At 44.9% G+C, this 16885-nt stretch overlaps 2 protein-coding genes across 10 annotated transcripts in view; one reads left to right on the top strand and one right to left on the bottom strand.

The window, feature by feature from the left end:
* Positions 1–13449, top strand: part of kug (FAT atypical cadherin kugelei) — an 811192-nt gene extending 797743 nt beyond the window's left edge. For 5 of the 9 annotated variants that reach the window (XM_076520745.1, XM_076520740.1, XM_076520743.1 and 2 more), the window contains 6 exons: positions 87–224; positions 922–3633; positions 3943–4276; positions 6516–6656; positions 7038–7184; positions 8473–13449. In XM_076520745.1, coding sequence (XP_076376860.1) covers positions 87–224; positions 922–3633; positions 3943–4276; positions 6516–6656; positions 7038–7184; positions 8473–9029 — 4029 coding nt within the window. In that variant the 3' untranslated portion in view covers positions 9030–13449. Of the gene's footprint in view, positions 1–86; positions 225–921; positions 3634–3942; positions 4277–6515; positions 6657–7037; positions 7185–8472 lie in introns of those variants that run through there. The other 4 variants (XM_076520741.1, XM_076520746.1, XM_076520744.1 and 1 more) reach the window with 4 other exon arrangements.
* Positions 13450–13629: 180 nt separating this feature from the next.
* On the bottom strand, positions 13630–16840 carry Trap1 (TNF receptor associated protein 1). Its single transcript, XM_033473280.2, has 12 exons — positions 16649–16840; positions 16358–16447; positions 16183–16265; positions 15869–16096; positions 15633–15799; positions 15456–15565; positions 14976–15396; positions 14745–14892; positions 14560–14687; positions 14290–14477; positions 13915–14213; positions 13630–13826 (listed from the first exon to the last, which is right to left on the bottom strand). The coding sequence occupies exons 1-12, from the start codon at positions 16761–16763 to the stop codon at positions 13725–13727; spliced, it is 2079 nt and encodes a 692-aa protein (XP_033329171.2). The 5' UTR covers positions 16764–16840; the 3' UTR covers positions 13630–13724.
* Positions 16841–16885: the final 45 nt, after the last annotated feature.

Genomic DNA, 16885 nt, shown 5'->3' with positions numbered 1-16885 from the left:
TCCGATGATCCCTTGTTCGTAATCTCTCGATACTTCCATTTCGGTCCTAATAGTCGTTCATTTTCGTTTCGAATCGGATGTTCCAGGTGTACGCGAACGATTTGGACAGCGAGGAGAACGGGAACGTCTCGTACTACATCGAACGGGGCGACAGGCAGAAGCAATTCGCGATCGAACAGAAAACGGGGCAGATTATCGTCGCCGCGCCTCTGGATCGCGAAGAAGTGAGTACAGAGGAACAATGTTTAATTTCATCGTTTCGAGATTCTTGTTGAGAAAGTACAACTTTTAACCGCGAAGACGACGCGTTCTGCAGCTTGAAGTAGGACGTTGACGAAGAACTAACGAACTCGTCGATCGAGTCGGAAGAAACCAAAATACAGTAATGTCTCTCTAATTGACGCTCGGATTGTCCGCAAAAATGGACAATTTAGGGAGAAGAGAGACGATTATTCGAGCCTTGCGGCCCATTTTTATAATTGTTGACAATCGGTAACTATAAAAACGAAGCCGCAAGGTTCGAATAATCGTGTCCCCTCTTCCCAAATTGTCCATTTTTCTGCATAATCTGAGCGTCGATTACGGAGAATTTATTGTACAAAGAATCGGAAAACTCTCATAATCGTTACAAAGTACAGTAATTATAAACAGTAAATCCTAAGAAAGTAAAAGAAAATGCATAAATTCTCCTCAATTGTCGCTCAGCTTGTAAACAAAAATTGGACAATTTGAGAAGAGAAGACGCGATTATTCGAGCCTTGGCAATCGCCGTTTACAAAAAACGAGCCGCGAGGGTTCGAATAGTCATATCTCCTCTCCCCAAATTGTCCATTTCTGTGCACAATCCGAGCGTCAGTTAGGGAGACATTACTGCATCGTGCAAGAGTTATTACAACAGTCACCCTCTATTTCATATTTCAGGTCTCGAACTACGTGTTGGAAGTCCACGCCCGCGACAGTGGCATCCCGATGTTGTCCAGCTTCGTGATGGTGAACATCGAGGTTCTGGACGCGAACGATAATCCGCCCATGTTCTCGCTGTCGAATTACACGGCGGTGGTGCAGGAGGACAAGCCGTTGGGCCACACGGTGATGCATTTCGTGGTCACGGACGCGGATATCGAGCCGAACGCCAGCCCGTACACCTTCGACTTCCGTTCCGGGAACGAGGGCGACGCGTTCCGCTTGGAACAAGACGGCACGCTCCGCACCGCGACCAAGTTCAACAGCCGCGTGAAAGACAAATACGTGTTGCACATACGAGTCTTCGACAACGGGAGCCCGCCGCTCTACTCGGACGCGTGGGTGGTGATCAAAGTGATCGAAGAGTCGCAGTACCCGCCGGTGATCACGCCGTTGGAGGTCGTCGTCAATTCCTACATGGACGAGTACCCGGGCGGGCTGATCGGCCGAGTCCACGCGACCGATCAGGATCAATACGACACGCTGCAGTACAGCCTGGTGCCGTCGTCCCCTATACCGAACGACCTCTTCCAGATCAACAAGATGAACGGCTCCTTGGTGGCTCTGCCTCGCCTGGACGTCGGCGAGTACAGAGTGAACGTGAGCGTGACCGACGGGAAATTCCACTCGTACTCCGTGGTGAAGGTGTTGGTGGACCTGATAACGGACAAGATGTTGGAGAACGCGGTGATCGTGCGATTCAGAGAGGTCAGCCCGGAGGACTTTGTCCTCAGCCACCGGAAGGGCTTCCTCAGGACCGTGCGTCACGCCATGTCCTGCAGGCCGAAGGACATTATTATCATCAGCGTGCAGGCGTCCTCGGACGAGACGAATCTGATCAAGTCGAGGGCCATCCGGCAAGTTGTGCACAACGACCTGGACCTCTTGTTCGCGGTGAAGAAGCCTGCCAACAGCCTGGGAGCTCCAGGGTTCTTCCCTTCGGAGAGCATCCGCGAGGCTCTGAACCAGCGAATCAAGGAACTCGAAGACTCGACGAAGCTCGTGGTCGAGGAGATCGTCAGATTCAAGTGCAGCAAGGGCTACTGCGTCTACGGGGACTGTCAGGACAAGATCCAGCTCGACAAGGAGAAGATAACGGCCGTGGCGACGGATGTGATGAGCTTCGTGTCTCCCAGGCACAAACACAGAATGGAGTGCCACTGCAAGGAGGGCTACGACGGCAATCACTGCGAGATGATAGTCAACGAGTGCGCCAGGGTGCCGTGTCCGCTGTTCAAGATCTGCGTGCCGGAGACCTCCGCCCAAGGCTACTCCTGCCAGTGCCCCGACGGATTCGCGGGCCATACCTGCGACATCGACATCACCAAGTGCCACGACGAGTCCTGCTACATCCCGAGGAACTCGATATCCTTCAGCGGGAAGAGCTACGCCCGCTACAGAATCGCCAAGACGCTGATACGACAGACGATCGAGGATCGCCTCAGTCTGTCCCTGAGAATCAGAACGGTCCAGCTGACCGGGAACCTGATGTACGCGGCTGGCAAAGTCGATTACAACGTTCTCGAGGTGGTGAACGGCGTGGTGCAGTACAAGTTCGATCTGGGAAGCGGCGAGGGTCTGGTCCGCGTGGGCAGCGTGTACGTGAGCGACGGGAATTGGCACGAGATCCTACTGGAGAGAGAGAGCAACAGCGCGAGGCTGACGGTGAACGGGAAACACGTGGCGCACGGGTCGGCGCCCGGCAGCAACGACATATTGAATCTACAGTCCGACGATCTCTACTTGGGCGCCGAGGTCAGGCAACACCCGACGATCCTGGGATTCGAGGACGTGCAGCGAGGTTTCGTCGGATGCATGGACGACGTCAGGATCGCCAGGGTGTCCGTGCCGCTGCACATGAGCGGCGCGAGCGGCGCGAGCAGCGTGGCCGTGCTGAAACGGTTCGCCAACGTCGAGTTCAGCTGCGACGCCGCCACCGTCCTGGTGTCGCCTGGAATTTGCGGCTCCCAGCCCTGCCAGAACGGCGGCACCTGCAAGGACTCGGGCGGCGACATTTACGAGTGCCAGTGCCACAGCCGGTTCAAGGGCCTGGCCTGCGAGATAGACACCGATCCCTGCGCCTCTTCGCCCTGCCTCTACGGAGGCAGGTGCAAGCCGGTGCCGGAGAGCAACGACTACGCCTGCGAGTGCACCGGGCCCAGCCTCACCGGGAAACGCTGCGAGTTCGGCAGATACTGCAGCCCGAACCCTTGCACCCACGGCGGCGTTTGCGAGGAGGGCAACACCGGGCCCATCTGCAAGTGCCAAGGGTTCACGGGCGACCGTTGCGAGAACGACGTGAACGAATGCGACGCGAACCCCTGCACGAACGGCGGCACCTGCATCAACGAGATCGGGAGCTACCGGTGCATCTGCCCGCCGAACATGACCGGTTTGAACTGCGGGAACCCGGCCTACTCGACGCCGATCATTTCCAGCCACTTCAACATCACCTGGGAACAGCTGATGTGGATCGGCGTGGCGGTGGTGCTGAACCTGTTCCTGATCATCCTGTTCGTCGCGTTCAGGAAGATCCGGATGAAGCGCACCAGGGCCAGAGCGAACAACATCAACAACGAGACCAGGAAGCAGATCGTGCTGAACTCGGCGAGGCCGCACGAGCACGAGTACAAGCGGAGCTCGAAGCTGAGCAACCTGGAAGTCATACAGGTATCACACGTTCTCGACGTAGACTGCTCTATTTTTCTGTTCCGTTTTACGTTTTGCCAGCACCGACGATTAAACGCATGCTTCCGATCGTTTCGATTTATGATTTGATCCAGTGCCAGCGAGTAGAGGGCAAGTAGAGTGTACTCTCTCTCTCTCTCTCTCTATATATATATATATATATTTTTTTTTTTTTCGTTGGTTCGACGCCGTTTATTTTTCGTTTGCGACCATCGTATCTATCCCCCTTAACCCATCGGCGAGTGCAGCGTGCATCGAGTTTAAGGTTTTCGTGTGATTCTTTGTTTGCAGAGAGAACCTCCCCAATGCCCTCCCAGACCCGCCTCCTACACTCCCAGCTCGAACAACGAGCCGGCCGCCTACGGTAACTCGGCGGCCGTCGCTCTGAATAACCTGGACACCCTGCGCAGCTACGGTAGCGCCGGCGACGAGCTAGAAAACTTTCCGCCAGACTATTTGAGAAATCTGAATCGAACCACCCCGGTACCCCCTCCCTCCCTAACTCTCGCTAACCCGGTCGGCGGAAACGCGACAGGCAGCGACACGGATAGCCTGCATAAGCCGACCTGGCAGGAACAGATGCAACTAGCTTCCTTCATCACGGACACGACCAAGATCAAGAATGGTGAGTAGTATGCGTTGCTGACGATCCCCCTCGCTCTCATCGTAGCTTCTTACTTTTGTTTTTCGCTTGCGGCATGCATCGTGGGTGGAACTAGCTTCTTCTTCTTCTTCTTCTTCTACTACTACTACTACTACTACTTCTTCCGATTCTTCTTATTCTTCTACTTCCTTTATTCACGCATCCTGATGGACACCTTTCCGACCCTCCTTTCTACGTCTCTCACTATCTTCGAATTCTCCAACTTGTTCGTTACACGGCGACGCAATACCTTCGGTGCTAGGTCGGTCAGAGAGTTCTATTGTTACCAGGGAGTCAACAGGATCCAACGATAACCGTTCCAAACTGTTGTGAATCTGTTCCGACGAAAACGTTTTACGAGGAACCGAAATAATCTCCAACTGAAAGTGGCGGGTTCCTCGGGTCGTTTGAAGCAACTTTTTCCTTTACAAAAATTTTCTCCGAGGCACCGTTAACGAGCTATTAACGAAAAACAGTGACCAATGAGAGGCGAGCTCGGCTGGCGCGAGGCGACCGAGTCAATGGGCGGAACTGGGCTTCGCGCGCTGATTGGCTGGGCCGCCTCGCGTCAGCCGTACTCGATTCTTATTGGTCGCCGTTTTTCATTAATAACTCGTTAACGGTGCCTCGGAGAAAATTTTTGTAAAGGGAGAAGCTGCTTCGAATGATCCGAGGAACCCGCCATTTCCAGATTGCGAGACATTTTTGGGACATCCTGTATAATACAACTATTAACCGAAAGTGAGAACCAGAAAATAACATTCATAGAACCGATATGATATCGGTTTCGAAGAATCGTAACCGTAACCGATGAAACTAGAACCGATGTACAGTAATGTCTCCCTAAATGACGCTCAGATTGTGCAGAAAAATGGACAATTTGGGAAGAGGAGATACGATTATTCGAACACCTGCGCCTCGTACTTATAGTTGTTGACAATTCGAAACTATAAAAATGAACCGCAAGGATCGAAAATAATCGTATCTTCTCTTCCCAAATTGTCAATTTTTGTGGACAATCTGAGCGTCAATTAGAGAGAGAATTTACTGAAACTGTTCCAAGAACCGAAACCGATGTCACAACTGTTTTCAACCCCTGATACCGACTGTCTTTGGCGACAGGAAATCATTGTTCAGAGACTCTTGCGATGAAATACTTTTTTATCAGAACTAGCGTGAACGGATCGATCGATTATCGTAATCGTAAAGCAAGGTCGTAATTAGCTAGTCTGATAAAGTAGAACGTAACTGGATGCCAGTGAATTAAGTAGAGTAACGTTACGGAAAGGCGGACGATGATGACTCTTGGAGAATACAGGTTGCTCGAGGGCAGAGCGTGTAAGGTCAGTTTCTTGTAAGAAAATTGTGACAGCGTTGGCTCACAGCCAGGCAAGTAGATTAACCCAGTTCCAAGCACCCATGTAGAAGAGATCTGGTCCCTGGTTAGACACAAGTAGAGTAGATTCTGATCGAAAAAGTAGTATGAGACTCGCGTAACTCGCCGCAAGTAGAACGAGCCCGCCCCTTGTCGGACGAACCTAATGCAAGACACGCACCGGGTTCGCGCGCATAAAATGTCGGCTTTTGGGGGTAAAGCTTCCAGCGACTACATTTTTATTAAATATAAAATCTAATTATAATGAATTTCGAGAGAATGAAAATTTCGAGAATGAAAATCGAGAGAATCAACTTTGTATGTTTTAGCTAACTTCGAGATTTATAGTTGCACGAAACTTGCCATATTTTTCATTAACATTGGCGCCGATCGAAAGATCGAATTAACTAAATTTCTCGATTTCTAGTGTACGTTGCAACAAAAATAGAGGGTGACTAAATAAATTCAAGCTCGTCGTTCTCGCGAAGCAACGCGTCGGTTTCCAGCGTTCGGTAGATTTAGCATTAAATAACGAAGAAAAGAAGCTCGAAGCACCACGAAATCGGACATTTCGCATGCGCGAACCCAACGTAGCACACCTATCCTCGGCCGTACAAGTAGATTTCCGTGTCAGCTGACGTCGCTAACAACTTTTCGAGCGACGCGCCGCAACCCCTTCGAGATCGCGTCGAGGGATGGTACGCGCGCAACGGAAGTTCGCAGCCTGCACCCTAGCACCGTTTCCCTTTTCCGTCTTCTCGATACAAATAACCAGAAGAGTATGCTGACTTGGGCGTGTAGCGAATTGAAATTAACACTGGTGTATCGTATTGTGTGCGCTAACAGACCTGAAACGAGCGAGCCCAGTGGTACCGGAGCTGACCACTGGAGGACTTCTACTAAATTCTTCTCGACGCGTGCTTCATGGAGGTGGGACCTCCGTGGCCTCCATGACGTCCATCGAGGATGATCCTCGTATTGTCGGTGGTAAGTCCGAGTAACTAGTATGCCTGAACGTTTGACGATATGAGATCACAGATATGAGATTTTTGGGTCGCTTCGCTTCACGCTGTATCTATCGTCTCTTGGCCAGTCTCTATTTTATTTTAACCCTCCGCCACCCCCCGCCCCCGATCTTCTCTTCTTCAACTTCTACTTCCTCCTTCTTCACGGATCTTACGCACAGACACACACACGCGCGCGCGCGGCGCACACGCACACGGATCCGCAGAGACAAAGATAGGACACCACACGCTTCTTCTCTTTTACTTACGATTATTTTTTTCTATTCACTTCCGCTCCGTACCGCGGCGCTAGATCGTCGCATGTAGCGTGTCGGAGTACAGTTGTTGTCTGCAATGCTTTTAGGGTATCACTGGGACTGCTCAGACTGGGTTAGGCCAAGTCAAAACCCCCTACCTAACATCACGGAGGTACCCGGAAGCGAAGTTCCAGACTCGTCCAGCTTCCACAGCAATGAGAGTAACGAATCAAACACTCATCAGCTACCGTCAGGTGAGTAGCCGCGCGGCGTGCACGTTGCTTCCATTAGCACCTGCGTAATTAACCGCGGACTATCGTCTCGCTGTCGCTATCGCTCTTGCGTCGTTTCAGTTTCAATCCTTACAGTCACAGTTCGCGTTATCGAATATCACGCGAAACATTCCGACTCGCCGCCGTTTGCGAGAAAAATTCGCAGTTAGAGCAACGCGCTGTTTGAACGAGCGATCAACGTCTTTGACTGTAAACTGTCGTATCAACTGCAGTTTTCTAGTGCAGTGATTAGGCGAAATATTCTGATCAGGGATTCGATGGGTTAATTTCTCAAATACGAATCGTAACGATACGGTGAGGCAGCGATCAGAGCTAGATCCTAACAGAAACGCGTAACGAATGTAGCAATAATATCGCGAGATACGGGTGCGACACTTATCCTACACTCACATCGCCAAATATTTTGTACATAATTAGCAAAATGACACGCCTTACTATCACTTTTATTGCTGCTTAATCATGCGTCTCGATTTCTACCGCTTTCCAGCATACTACATTGCTTTCACATAATCGTTTCAAAAACCGAAGTCTCTATGACACGATTGTCCGCCGTCCAGAGTTGGGCAGAAACAGCTTACCCATTTTTCACGGGAATATACGAAAACCTCGGTATAGTTACCGATGATATCCCGCGAGTTTTAAACCAGATCCTAGATCTAGATCCGTGTTCCCTGTTATCCTCGATTAAATCGACTGCCCAACTCTGCTGCGCGTCGAAAGACTTCAAAGTCTAAAGGCGGGTGTCCATCTGAAAGTAAAGCTCTCGAAAGCTTGGCAAGACGCGGGGAAGGGTAAGGGGACTGACGGGTCCCATAGTTATGTTAACAGTCGGAAATAGGAGATACCCGAGATCATTTCAAGCAACTTTTTCCTTAGCGAAAATGTTCCACGATGCTTCGTTTGCGAGTTATTAACGAAAAACACTGACCAATGAGAGGCGAGCTCGGCGAGCTCGGCTCGAACGGGGCGACGCCCAGTCGCGCTGATTGACTCGGCCGCCTAGTGCTAGGCGAGCTCGCCTCGCATTGGTCAGTGTTTTTCGTTAATAACTCGTAAACGGAGCCGCGGATTGCATTTTCGCAAAGGAAAAAGTTACTCGAAATAAGCTCAGGAATCACCCTTTCCCTGGTGTTAACATAATTATGGAATACCTTGTGTAAAACAACTGTCGAGAGTTTTACTGTCGGATGGACAGCCGCCTAAAAAATCCGAGAGAAATCCTGCTAAAGCTCGCCGAATCGATTTCCAGTGCACGGCTCTGTAGATCCGGCAAGGGACATCGAGACCTTGAACGAGGACCAGGAGTCGGAGTACGTCGGCGACTCGGAATGCGGTACCGAGTTCTCGGAGCAGTACCACTGCCCGGAGACGCAACGGCTGAACCCGTTGGACAGCGGTGGCGAGGGTGAATACAAGTACAAGAGTTCCGAGAGCTATCTCCGTCATCCGAACTCGTACTTGCCGCACTACAACATCCACACGGACACGGAGAACGAGACGAACCCTCTGAACGGACGTCTGAGCACCTTGGAATCGGACGAGGAGGAGGAAGAGGACGACGTAGTGCCTTATGGTTTCCCGAGCACGCGACGGAACCGATGCCACAAGGGGGACGAGGCCGACGAGATCGGCTCGGTGATCACCACCCTCGAGGAGAGGAACTCGTTGCTGGGCGGCGCGACCAGCAACAGCGACCTCTCCACGAACCTATGCGAGATCGACGACTCCGAGTACGAGATCGCCGAGCAGAAGAGCAACGGCCGCCTATGGTTGTCGGGGAACGGAATCACGCAGACCTCGGTGTGACAAACGGCGGTGATGACACCGTTCCACAGCCAACTGAACGTGATCGTGTTCTTCTGTGCTTCTTGAGGAAGACTTTGAGTGCGAATGCTTGTGAATATTACGACAATTTTTGTACATAAACACACGCACACACACGAACACACACTAACACAAACATTATCAGCGTAGATAGAATGAGAAGCGAGAGAAAGAGAGAGAGAGAGAGAGAGAGAGAGAGAGAGAGAACGAGAGAGAGAGCGTGAGAGATGCATGTGTACAGAGGCAGCTACGATTTAAGGAAGCGGCGGACAGCCTACGCTGTCGGCTGACCTGCAGACCCTGCACCTGTGGTTCGCTTCAGATTTTCAGATAATTTTAGACCGCACCGAAAGTCCTTTTCCGAACGAACAGATCAGATTTTTGTTAACGTTTCATGATTTTCTTCCTCTTATTTGAACGCGACGATCCATCTTATTTGAAAACGGGAAAGACTTTTGGGACTTGTACACATTTGCTGTGAAGGAATCCTTGCATTCGACACGCTTAGTTTGTTCGCGATATTTTTCACCCTCGTTACATTTTTGCGCCTCAATTTGACACACTTATCTCTGATTTTGAATAAATACACAGGGAGGTACGAAACGAAGTGAAAATTGATATCGTTGCCGGTTTTGTTTTCGAGGGAAATCTAATTAATGGTTATGTTAAATTATAATTTTTAAGAAATGCGACGACGCGAGAATTATCGCCAAGACGAATCTTCTTTTTTTTAGATGAAAAACGAGCGAATAATTTTAGAATTAGAAATGTTATATTCCTTATAATTTCGTTAAATATTTACCCGAGAAATGAGTACGAGGATTAGCATCAAGACGAATATTTCTTTTAGATGAGAAACGAATTTATAATTTTCAGACTATAAGTTTACGTTCCTTAAGATTTCACCGAAGACTGGAGTCAGGCCGGATGCAGGATCTGCTCGTGAGCCAACGACGTACGTTCGCCCCCCTTGCTGGTACATCGTACCTCAAATCTCCTATGTAGGTAGAGCTTAGGTACTGACGTGAGTACTTAATTCCTCGAAGAAATTCCATGGAACGGCGAGACGCGGAAAAAAACGCGATATTTCGGGAGCAAAGTCTTCATTTTCCGCGAAACAGAGTGTTCAGTTTGATCGTCGGAGGATCGCGAGGATCGTCCGGATCGCTGTTGTTCCGCCGTGGACCATTCGAAGCAAAATTCATTTTGACGCATGAACGTTTTGTATTCTACCAAAGGGGATGAGGTTTTAGCGAAATGGATATATTATATTATTATGGCAACTATGCGCAACTATTACGGAATAAGGAGTTATCTCGAACTTAAGGATGGAATTCGTTGCTTGTGCCGAGTAACTGTTAAACACGACCCGCGGCGTCAGACCAATGACTATTATTTAATGACCTATCGTTTAAAAAAAAAGAAAACTGGAGAGACGTTCGATCCGCGAGACACTACATAATTCCAAGCGCGACGAAAAACCGAGAGGGAAAGTGAATAGAAAAAGAGAGAGCGCAAGAGAGAGAGAAAATGATGGAAGAATGGTACATAGGTACATTTCTGTATTTTTACTATTTGCTAACCGGACATTATTTTGGTTACGTACGAGGTGAACCCGCGACGGACTACTTAAATAATTAATAAACGATAAGTAAACAGCGTAGTCTAGCGAGTAAAAATGAATTAATTGACTCTAGTGAAAGGGAAATGAAGAATTTCAATGAGAACAGTGCGCGCTCCGCTTCTAGAAGGGGTGCAAGATTCTATTAATCGCGTGCGCCGTATGCCTGCGTTTATCTGCGGCGAGCCACGAGATAGATTAAGTGGTGAGAAATGAACAGAGAGAGAAAGAGAGAAAGAGAAAGAGAGAGAGAGAAAAGAAAAACAGATTAATGAGAATATTTTTACTGTGATGATAATAATGTTTATACGATGATCAAATACTATGACTTGTATCATAATGATTGTAATATTACCTATCCGACGTTTTATAAAAAGGGATGAAACCGAGCAAGATATACGGAGGACAGCATTCCTCCCTCGTATGTACGTTAAGCTAAGTCAACGTTCCGTTTGTTCAACTTCCGTTACTTTTTCCACCCACCCCCACCCACCCCCGCCCCCTCTTCTCTTGTGTCCTTTTTCTTTGTATTATTACTATTATCATTAATATTATTACTATTACTATTATTATTACTACGATATTTTTTTAAATAGTCTCCTTTCTTTTTTTTTTGTTTTTTTTCGTTCACTCGGAAATTTTGTCCACTTCATTCATCCGGTCACCATCGGTTCTCGACGACGAAACATAGCCGTATACATATACATGGTGCTACTACTTACATCACGCTTTAACATTTTTCATCTACTCTCTGATAAGACTGCTCAGCAAACCACATTACACCACCGTACACATCTACACGTCTACAGAAGAGACAGAGACATACGATACATACATACATACATACATATACGATACGTGCGCGCAGCTGCTCATTAATCGATTACTCTCATAGTTCTCACACGATTTTAATCTCATCCTCCGAATCTGTCCATGTTGTTTCTAACGAGAGACGTTTCTTAAAAACTGCCAATCGTTGAATGCCATATTTATAAACAATGCATTTTTCCATTGATTGATTTGTGTAGCCGACAACACAAAGGATCAAAGAAAAACTTATTTCCGTGCCTAAATGTTCTTTAGAACACTGTGTACTTCCATGGAGAATACTTTTTTAATTAAAGTAATCTAGCGGCAGCTTACAAATATTCGGTGAAGTGTAACGCGAGTTTTTATATATATAATACCTATACATGTATACATATGTGTTTTCTCTTTTTTAATTTTCTCTTTTTGTTTCTTGTACGCGTAGTACTTTTCCCGTGAAAATTCACAACCACTTTCTCTCTTCTTATGTTCCTGTCCGGCGACGGACGCCAGCCATTCTTGTTTAATTATTGGGTTTTTGCCGCGCACTGTCGCTTCGTTTTCCGAACGAAGTGTTCATCTTGAAAATAAGCTTCGCGTTTTATATTGTTTCCAAGCTCTATCCTCCTCCTCCGAACGTGTCGCGAACTTTTTCATTCGGCTAAGAACAGTAAAGCGTTAAATTTAGAAAACATACAGAAAATTTCATAGAAAAAAATTGCACGAATACGACATTGCGATAGATAGTAGACACTGCCAAAAAATGATGCGAAGGTCAAAATGGTCGTTGTTAACAAAATAAAATGAGAAACGTTCAGGGTACGTTTTGGAAAAAGAAGGATAGAGCGGCAAAATGATATGAAATACGTTTATTTTTCAAGATAAAATTTCACCGGATACAATAGCGACAGGGGGTGTGCATTAAATCGATATTTACGCCGCCTGTACGGTGAGATAAATGAGTAAAGCCAACGTTAAAAGAAAAACGCGAAAACAGGGTGACACTTCTTCTTTACGTTCGACCAAGTGGCGTGCAAGATGATCAAACAATTGTTTCGTTATTTGCGTGAACTCGGAAAAAACAGCTGTGCCTCCACTCTCTGAAATTTCAGTGCGGAAACGGACAACGCGGATACAATTGACCCTAGACAATTTATTCTATATTAGAATGAGAATAAGGACACTGTACAGTTTTAACTTAACAAATTGTATCGGGAAGAGAACATCTAAGCCAAGAGCAGTGAAAGTTTCAGTTTGCGTCGAAGCACAGTGAATTTCTTTAACCGTTAAGATTAGGATTTATCATTTAATTGCGGATGGATCGGCCGATCGGCGGACACCCTTGTCTGTCCTTGCGAACACGATCCGTTGGCGGATCTATCGAGTCGATCGGTTTTAGAAGCGACAAAACGATTCGACCGTAAAGATAAGGGAAAGAACACGCAATATTTTGTAGAGCTTCTGATCGATTATAGTGATATTGATTGCGTTTTTGTAAATGGAACGTTTCCTGCAAGGGTGGTACGGTTACTGATTTCGATTCAAGCAAACCGGAATTGATCGAAGAAACATACGACTGTCCATTATCAACATCTTTGTCTTTTTTTCAAACGTATTTTCGATTTCCGAGATATGCTTGTCGACGATTCTCGTTTTACGATTTCTCCATTCGACTGCAACTCTTACAGACTAACAAAACTGTTCCATTTCACGTTTCATTTAATCACGAACTTGCCATAATCGTACAATCGCGAAAGATGTTTAGGCGAACGAAACGAGGGAAAAAAAAGGAAACTTTCTGTGGGTACTACTTCCAAAATTCACCGTAAAAACACTTTAGCCCCGCTAATAGGATACATATCGATTTATCATGGAATCTTTCAGACAGTGAGGAACTTGACTTGTTATAATTATAAGGCTATAATTAATTTGTACAAGATCAACCTATTGTAATAAAGAAAACAATCTTGCCTATGGTTTTGTACGGCTACAATTACTTCGCAGGCTCTACCTTGACCCTTTATAGTTCCGGTGACAATTCTTTGTCAACGTTTCAATCGAACGATATTTAATCGAATATCGTCAACTATAGAATATATATATATAAATATATAGAATGTTCTTTATAACAGTAAAAAGGGATTCTTTTCAGAGTTATGAAACAATTTGTTTTATTCGTAATTCATACAAAATAACTTAAATTAACTTACCAACTAGCATCGCCGACGATCTTTTACGTTAACTACTAACTAGTGTTTCTCTAATGCTAAAGTCAGCAATTCGTTCATCGATGTCAACAGTACCCGGGAATCTTCAATTAGACCGGCGCCAATCATGCTACCCATGAATAACTGGCACAAAGTATAAATATTAACTTACAAAATGAATGATAATAGTTTACAAATTTAGGATAAATAAGTATACAATCGGAAACGATACCTGTTTAATGAGGAGGTCAGCCAGTTTGGTATCGCTTTTTATCAGCTGAGAAAGCTTTTTAATGAGAGGATGAGTAGGATTAATTTCGAAACGTGGCTGAAGAATCGAGTATCGCATCTCTTCGTCTATTTGGTGGCTCTGTGTACGAATAAAGTGCCTTGCAGATGCCATATCTTTCACTGTGACGACACAAGGATGAGATTCTAGACGAGTAGTTATTTTAATATCATACGCTTTCTTTGGCAAAACGTTTCTCATGTAAGCAATGAGATTGTTGATCTCATCCTGATTGATCAGACCTGAAAAAATTTTTAAAAAATGTTCAAACGATTGCGCTAGCGAAATTATAAAATCATTGCAACGTTATCTGCTCACCGAGATTATCCGATTTGCTCGACTCCGATTCTTCGCGCATCTCTTTTTCGACAGAAATCAGGTTATAGGATTTAAACTCTCTTAGATGCATTAAAACTAGCTCGTCGTACGGTTCGTAGCAAAATAATACTTCTACGTTACGTTTCTTCAGTGATTCATAGTAAGGCGATTGCTCGGCCAAAACTCGACTAATGTGGCGAAGATATTAAAATTAATTTTCTTTTTTTAATTATAAGGAACCTGAATGATTGAAAATAATTAGTTTCTTACCTCGGTGCTGCTAGGTAGTAAATGTTTTTCTGATCCGCAGGTATACGTTTGCAGTAATCCGGTATACTAACTAATTCTCCAGAAGGCATTGCAGATGATTCGAATCTTAAAAGTTTACTTATCTCTTCCTGTAAAGTAATGGAATAAGGAAACATTGAAGAAAATATTTTATTAAAAAATATTACCTTCTCTTTCTGATCAGTACTGATGATGATACCCTCCTTCAAAAAGAGACCATATTCTCTATAGAAACTATTAAAATCTGCGGGCTGTTTCTGAGATCGCTCGTTCAAAAATTTCAGTACACGCATCGTTAGAACGCTCCTCAGCTTTCTAGAATGCGAAGATATATAGAGATTAATCGAACCATTGATGACTTACTTTTTTCTTTTAGAATCGGTTGCTTTGCTTCTTACCCAATTAAAGTACTATTCTGCAATAACTCTCGACTTAAGTTGAGTGGAATATCTTCGGAATCGACGACTCCTTTAATGAAACGTAGCCACTTCGGTAAAATATTTTCTGCTTTGCTCTTGATTAAGATTTTACGACTGTATAAGGAAACGCCGCTAGTTGTGTCTCTGGCCAAATCGAATAATCCTGGTCTCTCCTCGGGGAAATACAACAATGCTCTAATACTCAATGGGGCATCGGTAGTATAGTGTAATACAAATCGCGGGGAATCGAAACAATTCCCAATGAATCTATAGAATTCAGCGTGCTGAAGTGGTGTAATATCTTTCGGATCGAGCATCCACAGCGGTCGAATTATGTTAGCTTGTTTACCATTAACAAAAATGGGACTACCGACAAAGTTGCTGTATTTATTAATAATACCTGAAATGTATTGAAATAGTGAATAATGAAAAAACAAGAATATAGCTTGATTTACTCACGATTAATTGCAACTTCATCGCTAAATTCACGGGAATCGACTTTCAAGTGGATCACAATTTTTGTTCCTGGCTGAACTCCCTCAGCCGCTGAGATTTCATAAGTACCTGATCTGTGTATAAAATAATTGCCTCGGTTTAGATACAATTATTTTTACAGCTAATTCTTTAATATTTTACCCATCAGAGGTCCAGCAAAGTCCCTCGGCATTTGTTTTATAGGATTTAGTGTATACTTCTACTTTATCAGCAACCATGAAAGCGCTATAGAAACCAACTCCAAATTGACCAATAATTTGAGACGTATCTCCAGAGTTTTGGGTTTCCTTTAATTTCTCTAAGAAAGCCTGCAATCGATAGCAGTATAAAGCATCCATATTTGAGCAATATTATATATATATTTGAGCAATATTTACTTTCGAACCAGATTTGGCAATAGTTCCTAAATGTGATATCAGTTCTTCACGAGTCATACCAATCCCTGTATCCTGAATAGTAAGCGTTCTGTTCTGCTTATCAGTAGCAATATGAATTTCTAAGTTTCTATCACCAGCTGTCTCTGCAGCTTCAGTATCGCTTAATCTTATATAACGTAGTTTTTCTAGAGCATCGCTAGCATTAGAGATCAACTCACGAACAAATACCTAGCAGAAAAAGCCATAAAATTATTGAAAAATACTATACTTCATGAACTGCTGCATTTTATTACAAATTTGTACATATAAACTACCTCTTTGTCCGAATACAAGGATTTGGCAACAATTTGCAGAAGCATCTGAGTTTCTGATTGAAATTCATGTTTAACGGCATCGCCTAATTAAAAAGAGATATAAATATATAACTATTGGAAATTAATGAAACATTTACAATCCACTTATAACATAATGGAAAAGATTCTATTATACCTGTAACTTTCTCTGTATCCTTTATGATATTGTGACTTTCTGTGGTTTGAGTTGCGGTTTGCGAAGAGTAACATCTTATTGAGCAACTTGCTGCAACATATACGTACATTTTCATCATTACAAAATCGATAATCCAATGGTTAAACAAGAATAGCCCGTATAGATAAATCTAATTTAACGATATACGTACAAAATATATAAAAATAACAAAATATTCTTCTAACTCCGAAGTTAAAAAACTTGACAATGTGAAATGTTAATACAAATGACATGTCATAAAAATATACGAACCTGAAAGTCTTCGACATTGTCTCTCCAAAAACTCTTTCTCAAAATTCCGCCTGAGCGGTCTTGAAAGAGATTTTCCTAATTGGATTGCGAGCTTCAACCTCAAAGCGGTGGCCATGCTTTCGAATTTACTAGAAGCTCTATGTATGTATATGTGATCGATTATCACGTGCTTACGGCTTCGAAAACTAACAATAGATCCTGATCCGTGGTAAAACATGTATCGAAGCTATGTTAGTT

This window comes from Megalopta genalis, chromosome 4 (genome assembly GCF_051020955.1).
Source record: "Megalopta genalis isolate 19385.01 chromosome 4, iyMegGena1_principal, whole genome shotgun sequence".
Lineage (NCBI taxonomy): Eukaryota > Metazoa > Arthropoda > Insecta > Hymenoptera > Halictidae > Megalopta > Megalopta genalis.
Note: the sequence above shows the minus strand (reverse complement) of the source record. Positions and strands in the feature narration are given on the sequence as shown.